General features: G+C 44.2%; 1 protein-coding gene across 23 annotated transcripts in view; it reads right to left on the bottom strand.

Annotated features, from left to right (window-relative positions):
• Positions 1 to 2,165: 2,165 nt before the first annotated feature.
• RNF152 (ring finger protein 152) overlaps positions 2,166 to 14,010 on the bottom strand; it is a 79,957-nt gene continuing 68,112 nt past the window's right edge. For all 23 annotated transcript variants that reach the window (XM_064427081.1, XM_064427128.1, XM_064427072.1 and 20 more), the window contains one exon: positions 2,166 to 6,743. In XM_064427081.1, the coding sequence (XP_064283151.1) occupies positions 5,938 to 6,549 (612 nt within the window). In that variant the 5' untranslated portion in view covers positions 6,550 to 6,743 and the 3' untranslated portion in view covers positions 2,166 to 5,937. The remainder of the gene's footprint in view (positions 6,744 to 14,010) is intronic.

Genomic DNA, 14,010 nt, shown 5'->3' with positions numbered 1-14,010 from the left:
GGAGTTTCAGTGACATTCTTGAGACACAATTTGACAGAAATGACATAAGCAGGCCACTGCAAAACATGCCCAGTAGATGTTTTTACACATACATATCTGAATTTCCAGGCTAGTGTCTAATCATGTGCTCATTTTCAGTTGTCCTTTCTTTCTCCACCCACTCTTCCCTCTTTCTAACCAGTTAGGCCAAGGCTGTATGTTGGTTTCCAGCTTGCAAGAATGTTCTATGCAGCTCTGTTTCACGAGAACTCCAGTTTATCTTACAAACTCCTTATAAACTAAAAGCCCAGGCATCTGTTCCCTTTTGAGTGGCTACTCCAGCCTGGAGAAACAGAGGAATGTATGGTTCCTCACCTGAACTCCAGAAGAGGCATCAGTTATGGAGCAGAGAGTTCCATCCAACAGCAGGAGCAGGTTTGCAGGGGACAGCTCAGAGGGAGCAGCAACTCATCCCACAGGAAATACAGGTAATCGTAAGAAAGCTTCGTGTTACTAAGCTATCCCAGCACCATGAAGAACCTGACCCTCCTGAGACAGAAAAGCCTGAGGACCTTTTACCAGCCCTCTTGATGAGGGCTCTACGTGAGCATGTGCTGCGTGCATGCCCCACACGCCCTCCCACCCAGCACAGGAATGCATCCCTGTGCTCATATGCACAGATGCTCCATGAATTCCCATTTCATCCCCGTGATTACGTGCTCCAGTGTGAAATGGATGAGGAGAGTGAAAAAAGATTCACATACATCTGAAGGTGGAATGTGGGATGGATAGGAAATGTTTTCTTCTGCCTGTGGATCTTAACTAATCCCTTGAATTGACTCTGACATTCAGGAACATGATTAGCACAAAAAATAGAGGATTTAGAACTATAATAAAAATATATTGAAGCATAAGAAAATGCTTGAAAAATGCATTTTCCGAACATTCATTAAGCATTAAATTTCACTGATCTTGGAAGGTTAGTTTTTTTCATCAGAGATGCTCAGGGCAACTTAAGAAATGTCTTGAAAATTGTTCAACTTGAGGCTGAAGCAAGAAGCTTTGCTTGTTGACACAAGCATGCAAGAGGTAAAGTGACAAAGAGAGAAAGCACAACAAGCCCAGCTGTCAGGCCTAAGAACACTGTACAGCACCAGAAAGGTCAGTAACATGTTCTAAATCCACTGCATTTACAGACAATCTTGTCCTACTGAAGCTCAAAAACTTTGCCTTCAGGGCCAGCAGATCTTTCAGCAGCTTCCCAGACGCTGCTGGGATTAATGTGCTGCCACGTACCTTCTTCCCTCCCTTCCCCCTCCATCCACCCATAGAAAAGGTCTGGGAAAAACAAATCTCAAGCCGTATTTTCTGTGTAATTGGGATAAGGAGGCATTTCAGCACCAACACTTACTAGAGAGGTGTTCACTCAACACATGAACATCTCCTGCAACACTCACACAAGTGTCTCATGCCAGTAGGCCCCATTCCCTGGGGCTAGTTTGGCTGTGGATGGTGGGTACAGATCCATTCTCATGAGTGGGAGGGAGCAACATCCTCTGCTCCCTGGCATTGTTGTGAAAAGATCCAGAGACCACAGGCTTGGCTCAATTTACATGACAGACTGGTGCCTGGAGCTTTTGATTCTGGGACATCTACAGAAGAGTTCAGACCCTGTATTGGTTGTTTGGTTTTGCTTCAGCCCTGCTGCGAATGTAACAAAATCATTGTGTAATATCGACCACCCTTACTCCAGAAAATCATGTGCACTACCAAAAAAAGCTGCATGCCCATGGCTCCAGCCATGCAATCATCCCCTTTCCAGCAATCATGCAGCTGGGAAGGGGAGCTCAAGGCAAGAGGGAACCAGTGTACCAGTCTGCACAATGCAAGCTTAAGTGAAAGCCTGCAATCCCTCATTCCTTTAAGGAAAGCATTTACTTAAATTTTTTAATTTTATTTAAACAAAAAACATTTTGTGGCTTAGTAGTCCTCAGTTATAGTTCTGTATTCCACACTAATTAAAGCATGAATGCCCTTTCACTATTTACCACAACCCATACTTTAAAACACCGAGTGATAAATTTCAGCCACTCTCTCATAAAATATGGAGCAATTCTGCCAAATTCCCTTCCACACTCTTCATTTGATGGCAAAATAACAGAGGAACCATAATTCACTTGCTATCATTCTTTTCCTGCTAACATTTTATTCAGAATGAGTTTCATTAGTAAAGATGAAACTTTGGACTCATGACTGCTCCATGTTTACAAAACATACAGGCTCCTTTACATTGTGGTTAAGCATGAACAATCACTGAACACACAACTTCCTAAAAAAATCCTGCATACCAAAATTGCATATTTTGAATTTTTAAAATTCACTAAACAAAATTTCACAGAGTGAACCCTAAAGTCTGTTTGCCAGCAAAGCACAAGCCAACAATGGAAGTTGGGACCATCCAGGAAAAAAACTGAAACTGGACCCCAACACACACACCTTTCCTATTAAACAAGCAAATAAATACACATTCATACAGAGTAATGTGCTCTAAAAATGCAGGTGCTTGAATAATTACCCACACATTTTAGCATAAGTTTTGGTTTCTCAAACAGTACTGAGTCACAGTAAGCTTCTGTCTTTCTTTTTGGTGGAACTGGGCAGTGACTTCTTACTGGACATCAGAGAACAAAAGCTAACCTGGAACCTGTTGATTTTGGCACAAGTCCAAATGTGTTTCTCCACAAAGGAAAGATTACAAAGACAAGGCTGTTTTTTTAAAATAATAATTAAAAAAATTAGCAGTATCACTTTTTAATGCCAGGTATTGAACCAAAGAATGGGACAGACTGCACTGCATTTTTAAAGTAGTATGACTATTGACATACTTGAGAAACATTTTAACACTGTACATTACAACAAACTATTTAGTTCATTTCTACACAAGTCAGCAAAAAAGCTAGGTGATCTAACATATATGACAGCTGCAAATTTAAAATTCTAGTCACAGTCTAAAGCCAGAACAAAAACTTTTCCAGAACTCCTATTATAAAAAGGAATGAACATACACACCATGCGCATACACGCAGGCAAAAATCTTGAGGTTTTACTTATTGCTCTTACACAAGGCTGTGAGCAGGCAAATGTCTGGATCAGAAATTAGGTCAAACATGCATTTCAGCAGGCACAAAAGTACAGGAAATTCATATTAACAAAACAATGTACTGTGTTACGTAGTACAGGATGGTATTCTGCTAATATAACACTTAACGTCATTAATTCCGGATAAACTCCAGGTCTGCCTGTTGTATAATGTGTTATGCAGTGTGGTATTTTAACCTAATTTCTGATTCCACTTTTATTCTGCACTCTCCATACGGAGATGAAGAGGGCCTTTCTTTGCAATGTCAGAGAATCCTTGGCCTCAAGAGCTTCAGTCGGGCAGGTATGGCTGGAAGGAGGTAACATTACCACCACTGTGTCACCAGGACCTGCTCCTTGACTGCCTCGGGGTTTTGTGCACTCACTGATAACTCAGATAAACAAATGCAGAAGCTGGCACAAAATGCACCAGCACTGCTCTTGGAGCAGCTTTCACCTATGCCATAAGCTTCTGGTACACCCAGCAATTGCTACAGGATAAGGCAGTAGAGGGTCAAGTCCCGTGTCTGGTCAGTTCCCCAAGAGTCTTGTAAAAGGCAGGATTTTTTGTGAACTGGCTTTCCTTTCCACAATAAGCAGTGTAGAATGGATGTCAGTAGAAATCTGGCTAGCTACTGGCAACAAGGGACGAGCACGTTCACAAGACACATTTGGGAATACCTGGTGTTCCCTACTGCAACCACATGAAACATGCTGCGGACTGTGGAGAGGCGTCCATGTAATTACAATACTTGCAAGCCAGATTCAAGGCATACTGCACATGGGCCTTGCACAAAAAAGGCATTGAGTGTTTTAACTGAAGACTTTTTTTTTTTTCCTGTGCTATGCATACATATGACAGTAGATAAAAATCAGCACAATGGTTCCTCTCCCTATGTGAGCAAACACACATCAACAAAACTAAGCACCCTATATTCCATTCTTCCATTAATGGAAATCAAGGAAGAAAATGGTGGCTTATAAACAGGGAGGGAAAAAAATCCAGCATGAAGTCAGAGGTATGTTCCTGACAAAAGTGTAAGCTGAGAATGTTTATTGTGAACCAGCAACTGGATTTTGTGACAAAACCAGAAAACCAAGGATGACTACGGAGCCAACTTGGGCACTGCATAGTCGAAACTATGTTATAATATGGCATTCAGCAATCTCCAAGAATTAGAACAGTAGGCAGACAACAAAAGGACACAGTTCGGGGAGGTTATGCCTTGTACTCACAAAAAGCAGCAGTGCAAATCAACAGATTTTTCTGTCTTATTAAAGGTCTGCCACGTGCCCCTTGATCCAATCCCTAAATCTCATCTAAGTTTCAGCAATCAGACTTGCCAAATACCAAATTCACACTGGGCTCTATTTTACTTATGAGCAGTACTACTAAAGCTAGTGGGACTGCTTAGAGCAAGGTGCTACTGCAGTGAAGATTCAGGAATTTGGCTCTTCCCAAGATGTGAACTGCTAATGACTGGGGTTTCATGACAGTCACAGAAGACTGTCATGAAAGGGAAGAGGGACACTTACTGTGTTTGTTTTTCAAATCTGTCCTTATGAAATCATCAACACTACTAAGATTGAAATATGTGAAGAGGCTCTGTCACGCTCACCCAGACATTCTGACACCAGGACAGTCACAGCAGTTTAGGAGGGGTGGCCCACCCAGTAAGAGGTTAGGCTGGCCTGCATTCTCCGAGATACATCACTGCCTTTACTAGATGACTGCATAAAACAGTCCTTGGTCTCAGTTTCGATGGTGAAACTTTCTTAGAGCAACACCTCTGTCACACCACCCATTAGTGCACAGTTGCAACTCCTAGGAAAGAGGGAGGCAAAATAGGTCTAAATTCTTCAAAAACAGTTAAGTAAACGTAACCTGCAGGAAAAGAAAATTAAGAGCAATATGAGATCATATCCTTGCAGGACATGACCCATTTCTTCACTAATGGATATGAAGGCCAGGTCATCAGTAAGTCTGCAGCCAGACTGGAGGTGGAAGAGGATGTCCAATGTTTACCATGCAAAGCCATCCTTCCCATAAAGCCAGTTAGGCAGAACTGTTTTGACTGCACTTTTTAGGTATTCTTTCTAGCCTACTTTGAATCCCTTCTTCAAACCTCCTTCAAATAAAAGATGCTGGAAGTTCCACTTCCCTGTAGTTGAGAGAAAATGGGGAAAAACAGAGGCAAAAAACAGACACCGAGGAAGGAAATAATTGCTTGTAAAATGCTACCTTTTAAAATCTATTGTACAACTCCGTAACTTGGTTTAATTAATGTGCTGTTTAAAACATATAAAATGCTTTACCAGCTACATGATTTCTCCGTTTTACGAGTCTGTCTCCCTCCCCTCATTAAAAAATAATGCATGTGTGGACTGGTATTGAACAGCTCATACAGTTGTGCGCCAGTTCTCATTTAATTCTACGTGGAGCAGTTTTGATTTTAATATACTCTGTTTAAAGAAGAGCCCGTACTGTATACATCACAGTATAACCAGCTACATAGAGGTCTTTAATCCTGTAACACAATAAAAAAAGATCACTGTGAAGTTGCAGTCCCTTTGATAAATGGTTGAGGTGACACATGCAGTCCTCCTCAGTGCCACTGCCGCCAGACACGGGATGTGGTTTTCTCCGCAGGCTGCCGACAGGCCTGATGCCACCCCTCCAGGGGCCACAGCCAGGCGGGCACCACTGCCCGGGTGCACAGCGTCCTGCAGTCACTGGGGAAAGCTGCACGGAATTGTCTTGTTCAACACCACCACCGACCCGACCCAACTGACCCGCGGGGGAGCACAGCCCCCGCCGCCTCAGCCGCAGGAGATCACCGTGAAGCGCTTGGAAATGCACGACATGTTGTGGAGGACGATGCCCAGGAGGAAGACCAGGACGCAGGCCACCAGGATCACAGTGCACACCCCCGACCAGGTGGAGCTTTTCACAGCGCCTCTCCGGTCCGGCTCCTCCGCTCCCGCCTCGGCGGGAAGGCCGCCCTGCAGCGGCTGCTGCTCTGCGGGGATCGTCACCACCGTCAGGGACTTCTGCTGGCTGCCGGGCAGGAGACGGCAGCCAATGTCTCCCGGCAGCAGCGCCCGCTCCTTGGAGAGAGGCAAGGGCAGCATGTAGCACCCATTGCTGGGGAGTTTGATGAAGACGGGGGTGTGCTCCGAGGTGTGGGGGATCGCGATGACGGCGATCACCTCGGGGTCATCGGGCAGCTGTGACACAGAGTACCCCGGAGGCAGCTTGGTGATGCCACGGCACCAGGGGCAGCGCAGGTCCTTCTGGCTGGTCCTCATCTGCTGCAGGCACACGGAGCAGCAGGTGTGCTTGCAGTCCAGCAGCTTGGGCCGCCGCCGGGGACTGTAGTAGTTGAAGCAAATCTGGCACTCCAGCAGAGAGTCCTGGGATAAGGTCTCCATGGCGGCCGGTGCAAGGAAGCACAGCAGGCCTTGTGGTGAGCCTCACCCTGACACCCTGTAGGCAAGGGAGAACAGCCTTCCCACCGCTTCTCCTCAGGGCAGCACCCGCCTTCCCAATGCTGCTTTCCTCAGGGCAGCACCAAGCAGCAGCTATGGAGAGCACAGGAAAACCTCCGGCCTGAAACTTTCAGCACCTGAGACAAACAGAAGAACAGGAAAGAGCAGGTTATTCACAGGAGCATGTGGGAACAGAAGAGTCCAGCCAAAGGAGAAAGAAAACCAGCACTGACTTTGTTATCTGGTGGGAGAAACAAATTTGTTATCTTTCACTAGAAAGCATCTTCCCACCACCTTCACCAAACAGCCCAGTGGCAAAACTTCCAGTCAGTCATCAGTACTATCACTAGTCTCTTACTGGGTTTTTCTCCCCTAATTTTCCCAGCAATCAAACCCCCATCAACCCATCAGTCCACCACTCACAGTTGTATTTATGCCCATAACAGAGGTGGCTGTATAGTTCACTAGCCAGGTCCCACAGCAACAATCTCCTATCATACTTTCAGGACTTTTCAGCCCTTCCTGCACCAAAACAATTGTTCTCATTTAATCCTTTAAATCCCTGAGGATTTTTAGCTATTTGGCTCAACTGCTAAGTCTGCAAGAATGGTAGGGGAAAGAAAAAGTATGTTTAAATGGAAGCATTTCCACAGGCTCCTGAACTTGTGCCTGTGCATGAATGAGCAACCAAGCAACTACACTCTAACACCTACATTTGCACATAATGAAAAGGAATGGTATCATTTTCAGTCAAATTAACTGTTTGCTCAGTTGCACAAGCAGCTTGTTGAACATGGCCCTCTGAAAAATAAACCTTCTCACTAATGAAAACCTCACTCAAGACAAAAGGCTCTGCTCAGACCCAGGACCACTGAACACCACAAAGAAGAGAAATAAAACAGAATAACAGAAAGAAAGATAATGCATTGAATTAAAATTAAACTATTATTAATCTTGCTTTAAATCCTTTTAAATTCCCATTTTCCCACTTATTACTTACATCTTTGACAAGAAGAAGGCATCTGTGTTTACCTGCACAGTGCGTAGTTCAGCTTTGTTTGATTTTGGTCACTCCAACACAAGTAATATGAAGGAGTGACAGTTTTACAACATTTTACACTTCCTTCCTGTGTTTGAAGAAGTACCAGCCTGAATTTGCTTCCAGAGACTAAAGAAAACCCAAAATAACTGCAGGGTGACCTTTGGTCTTCTCTTATTGCAATGTTACTTCCAAACTGGAGTTAACACCCAAAGACCACAGCTTTCAGAGGACTTCTTCCTTTCTACACAATAACTTCTTGCTCTCCTCTCTAGATTATAGCAACTAGGTTGCAACATACGAATCAATGGGTGATATCAGAAAAGCAAATATTGTAGTTTAAGAAGAGAATGCAGGCATAGACCTGGGATTTGCAACCCAGGACAGCGCTCTGGGCCTCACTGTCCTGTACCCTGCTTCTGGCAGTTACCAGTATTTGAATAGGGAAAACAAAATTCACGTCATCTCTTCAGAAGCTGATGACTGGTTTCACCAACACTGGCAGAACTGGCCCTGCTTGCAGATTTTGTAACAGCCATGGATTTTGGCTCACAAGATGCTTCAACAAACACACAGTGATAATCCTGACTCGGGGCCAGTTAAGAAGCTCCTGAAACACGTAAAATGGCTGCAGGGGGAACTGGCACACACTGTCCACCAGCACTTCTGGGATGCTTTATCTTAATGTGACACAGAGGCCACTGCTGAGAGAGACCCCCACCATCGTGAAGCCCATGAGACATCTGCTCCACACCAGTGCCATGCTACACAAAGGCATCAACAGATACTCCGTGTGCTGGGGAGCCAAACACTGCTGCAGAAGGGGCTACAAATCTATGTGCAGACCACACTGAGAGAAAATGGAAGAAAATGAGAAGAGGTTTTATCTTCCTTATTTCCTTATCCATTACTATCTCCATATCCCTATGGTACAGGCACACACAGAGAAGACTATCAAGAAAGGAACTGACACAATAACAGACTAGCATACAGCTGAAAGAGAAAAATGAAAGAGAGATATCCATGATGCTAGGCAATTTCTGGCTGAAAAAGATATTAAGAGACAACAGCCAGAATAGAAATTAGTTATAGACACTCAGAAAAGAATCACTGAAGCCACCAGATCCAGTTTTCAGCCACAAGCAACCCAACAAATTTGCATTTTGCACAGAAGTATCCACACAAAATCTGCAGTTACAGGCCATGCAAGTCAAAGCTAAGCTCAGACAGTACAAGACACAACTCTTACCTGCTTTATCTGCCAATCTGTCAAAAAAACCTCAGGTATAACAATACTGCAGTATTATTACAAGAAAAATCCCAATGCGTAGAAATTCAGAAATTAAGACTTATCATAATATCATCGAAGAGACTCAAAGATCATCTGGTTCCAACACCCCTGCTGTGGGCAAGGACACCTCCACTAGACCAGGCTGTCAGAGCTCCATCCAGCCTGGTCTTGAATCCTTCCAGGGATGGGGCAGCCACAGCTACTCTGTGCAACCTGTTCAGTACCTCATCACCCTCACAGTGAAGATTTTTTTCCTAATATCTAACCTAAACCTACTCTCACGTGACTGCCCTCTGCCCAAGGACAGAGTGGAAGTACTGCTTCTGCAGATGTAAATCAGTATATCTGCAAGGTCATGAATAGGCTTGCCACCTACATGACATAAACTGCTCATACTTTCCCAAAACATCTCAAATCATAATCAGAGGTGTGGATCAGCAGTTATGACCAGCAAGCAGAGAGGTCAGTATGATTCCTTCATACTGAAGGAACATAGCTAAAGACAAGTTAAAGAGTAGCCACAGCCATCTAACCCCTTGACCTTTGCTGACATTGCCTTGTTCAAAGGTTGGACGTGCAGCTTCACAGGTGCAATGCAATTTTATTCCCAACCATACAAACCTCTTGCACTCTGCCACAGCTCACTTTCAGGATGAAAGAAAGTCAAGCCATCATCAAGAAGAATCTATTTGAAAAAAAATTTGCACTATGTACCTAAGAAGGAAAAATCCATGGGAGCTCTCAGTACTCTTCTACCACTTCACTTTAATAACTATGCCAAGAGGAGCAGGTTTCCTCTTGGACAGGAGACCAAGCTCTTTAGTGTGTGCTCAATGCATCCTCACACCAGCTGAAGGTACTCAGCTGTCACAGGTGAACAGCTCATTCAAAGCTCACTCAGACTGGACTCTTCTCTGTGCTTCAGGCACAAAGACAGAGAGGCAGCCAGGACTGCATGTGAGGGCACAGCCGACATCAGGTATCAGCCAAAACCATTGGTGTGTCATTTGCTCTTGTTACACAGTGACACATAAGGTGGGCAAGGGCACTGTTAACAGAAAAAAACAGAGTGGGGAGAAAAAGCAGAAAACACTGTCAGGGATATCCACAAGTGTGCAAAAGTGATAGCACATGTGTATGTATGAATGGGGCACATCTGTGGAATGGGGACTGGGGACTATGGCAATGAAACCACACACACGGAAGCAACTGCAGCTACAAGCAGTGACTGCCTGCCACAAGCCTGACAGCAACTGCAAGTTCTTCAGGGCTGAGATTATTTGTAACACAAATAGTAACTAACTGGAAATTAAAATCCACAAGATGCAAAACTCATACGTCAGAAAGGTGCAGCAGGAGTAAATGCATCAAGAAGAGACAGGCCATGGAAAGAAGCCTCTCTCCCTGCCCTGTACTCTCTTTCCTTTTTGTTACATCTGCCCTATATCCACAAGGTTGCCAGTAGCTGGCAAGCAAAGGAATTCACAAGCAGCTAGAGAGACCCACAGAGAAACCTGCAAAGCTGATGATCTCTGCAGCAGCCAGGTGGCTGAGAATATGGTACAAAGGTCCTCCTTGCAGATTTGGGCTGCCATCTGCACAAGCCATGAGTTTTTCAATTTGTATGACTCAATACCAATAAAGCTCTGAAGAATAAAGCAAGTAATCTGTTAGTCATGCTATCTGTTCTGCCAGGACTTTACTGGAGACCACAGCAATGACCCGAGTTCTCTCAGTTTTGAGTGAGCAGGAGGCCAGGAATGCCAAGGCATCAGCTTCCTATTCCCGAGGAAGCAGAAGGGGCATTTGTTGCTCTTACTGTTTGACACCTCCCCAACACAATGTGGGGAGGTGCTGTGGGAGGTGAACAGATGAAGGCTGCTGTAGCTGCGACAGTGAGAGGAAGAAAGCACAAATTTGCTCTGCACAAATGCTAGCTACAAACTGGCCAGGTCACAAAAGACAGCTATTTTTGGAACCCAGTGCAAAGGAAGACACTGAACATCCAAGCCCAGAGCTATACATAAATTCAGAGAACACAGTAATTAATGGCAAATCCTTGCCTAGCAACACAGTATTTTTCCTATGTAAGGATAGCCCCTGTGATATTAAGCAATGGAAACCACAACCTTGAAGGGGTGATGCCTTCACTGAAGGACTCAGAACTACCTTAAGACATATTTCCTAACTTACCAGGTTCCAAAATTATATTAACTTAAAAACCCCAAAAATATACTTCAGTGATGCCTGTGGAATCCAATACAATTCACAGATGACTAAACATCATATAACATTTCAAAAGGCTGGCTCTGGGGCATGCTGATGTAGTTAACTGATCACTGAGAGAAAGTCTCAAAAGCTTTGCACAGACTTACACATGGATTTAGGCAGTCTACTTGCCGTACAGCAAGGTTGTAGCAGAATTTCAGCAAGGCAGTGCATCGACCATACTTCACCTTTACCAAGAAAGGTTCATTATGTAAACTCCCCAAACACATTAGCAATTCTTTGGCAGTATTACTGAGTATGTATGATTTATGAAGAAGAAAGAATCATTCATTTCAGGTGCCCTTAGGCTGTAAAGGAGATGGGGTGAGGAGGGAGTGCTGTTCTCAATAGGAGAACTAATTGCAAGAATCATGTGCCCACAGTTACGGAAGGAAATGTCTGCTAAAGCCACCTCCAAAAAGATAATTGGAAGCATTTCTGCTACAAAAATTCAGCATCGGTGAACATTTTTCACAAATTCACATTTGGACAAAATACACATTTGCTCAGGATGTACTACCTGATTTCCCCTGAATATCCTTCACTAAATGATCTTATTTGTTTTTAGGCTGTTCTGTAGCACTAATTACCATAGTAACTGGGAACAGCACAATGAACAATTAATTTATTCATCACAACACTCTTGTTAAGAGACAAGTATTATCATCATTATATTCTTTCATCATCTAAGAAAAGAAGCGCTGAGACACAAAGCCGTTGCTCCAAGGTCATGCAAGCACCAACCAGATTGCCTCAAAGTTCCAGTACAATTTCATCACCACTCTACTTTTCACCTCACGAGCCAGAGGGCAGAGGTGACAGATTCTCTTCTGCAACAAAGCTCAGAAACCTACACATTTTCCCTTACCTCTTTCAGCTGGTAGCATCCCCATGGTATGCCTTTGATTTGGGGGGGGCTTTCATTAAACCTATCAGCTTTTTCACAGATTATGAAAAACTTGAGAGGCTGTGCCCCAGAAGCTACCTATCTCCACAGGCATAGTTCATCCACCATACAGATTACAACTGAGAGACTATGTGCTTTTTGAGGGACATAAAGCTAACAATAAAACAGCAATGTATGTCCATTCTTCTCTCTAGAGTTATCTGTTCTCCAGGAACCTTCCTGTAAGCCAAGCAGCCTACATCCACCATCCTTTCCATTTCATTATTCACAATTGCACAGAAATATTGCAGAAAGAAAGTATTTTAATTTAGCCAAAGCCTCAGCCACTGCAAGCTGTCACTGCTCCTTTAGCTTTACTCCAGTCCTTGCCAAGGTGATCATCTTGGTATACGCAGTCCTGGGTGCATAACGCCACAAAAAATAAAGCTGAGTGAAACTGTGATATGTGAGTCTGTAATATCCTATGAACCAGCACCAGAGGATCCATGCTGGTTCATAGGATATAGAGGCAAGAGAACGTGCTGTGGATGATCCCAACAGTACACTTTGGTCAGAACACCAGTTTGTCCTGCCTCTCAGGCAGCTGAGAAATCAGTGGTGGATCACAAAAAAAGGAGCCTAGTTGCAAGATACCATTCCACAGCATTTACCTCAGAAATTGTCACCAGTCAGCCCTAGAAAGAGGCAGAAAGGTCACCTACAGGAATGTAATGAGATGTAGACATTTATGGGTTTGGAGCAAAAACAGATCATGTGAAAACACCAGCCTTTGGTGTTTAGGGAAAACAGAGAGAGACTCACATGCTGCTCCGTGTTCCATCTCACATCACCAGCTGTGCTGCTCCCTCTTTTTATCTGCAAACTTTGACACGTCCACATTCCCTGCCTCCAAAGACCTTATTTTGGTCAAATATGACCAGAATAAGCTGCACTTTGTTCCAGCAGCAAACACTACTAATCACCTGCAATGCGCCAGGTCAGCAAACATTTCATCCTGCTGAGGCAGAACAGTACAGCTGTTCTGTATGATATGCTCATCAGACAGTTTCACATGAGGCACCTTACAAGTGAAACACATTATCTGAGATTAAAATATTCCACAGAAATATGCCCATTTCAGACAGAGAGTGGACAGCTTTCCTGTCTCTCAGCAACCCTCACTGCAGGTGAACCTAGAGGCCAGGTGGTGGAAGCATGATCTGCTCCTCACCAGCCCAACTCTGATATGTCTGCAGGTTTTTGACAAGGTCAAGCTACGGTTCTCTAAATCTCCTAGTCCCCCTCCATGCTGGCAGAGCACCCCCAGGTGCAGCTCTGCCCTGCTAAAAGGAGTGTGATGGTACTTCTCACCATTCCTGCTCTTCTAAGTTGCCCTTCTCTCCATGAGCAGTGCACTAAAGACCTGACTGTGGTCCTAAGACATCACATCTGAAAGTTTTCCAGCACAGAATATAAAAAGGTTCCTTGCATTTTGCAAATAAACAGAATCTCCAGCATTCAAAGCATCCCAGGGGATGATGCTCATTTCTCCAGCCCACTCTGAGCACAATGCTTGCAGGGCCATTAGCACTTGCTCAGTTTTGTTGGCTGCTCTTAATTATGCCTGACTCATTTCTAAACCCCAGGATGACAGGAATGAAAAGCCAGGTTTCTCCACTACCGAGTGAGAGATCCATTTGCCATTCAAACATCGTGAGGAATGGCAGTGGAAGATGTGGTGTGAAAAGAGTTCTACCTCTCAGCCCTGAATAAAAGCAGCACCAGTAGCTATTTATGACCAGGACATAAGGGGCAAGTGGTTAGGTAGTTGGCAAAGACAGATTTAGAAATTGCTTCCCCAACTTCAAATGAGGTCACAAGTTAAGTCACTGAGACCAAAATCCCACAAAATACAGGAGG

This window comes from Passer domesticus, chromosome 1 (assembly GCF_036417665.1).
Source record: "Passer domesticus isolate bPasDom1 chromosome 1, bPasDom1.hap1, whole genome shotgun sequence".
In the NCBI taxonomy this organism is placed as follows: domain Eukaryota; kingdom Metazoa; phylum Chordata; class Aves; order Passeriformes; family Passeridae; genus Passer; species Passer domesticus.
The sequence above is the reverse complement of the archived record's forward strand: the minus strand, read 5'-3'. Positions and strand labels throughout refer to the sequence as shown.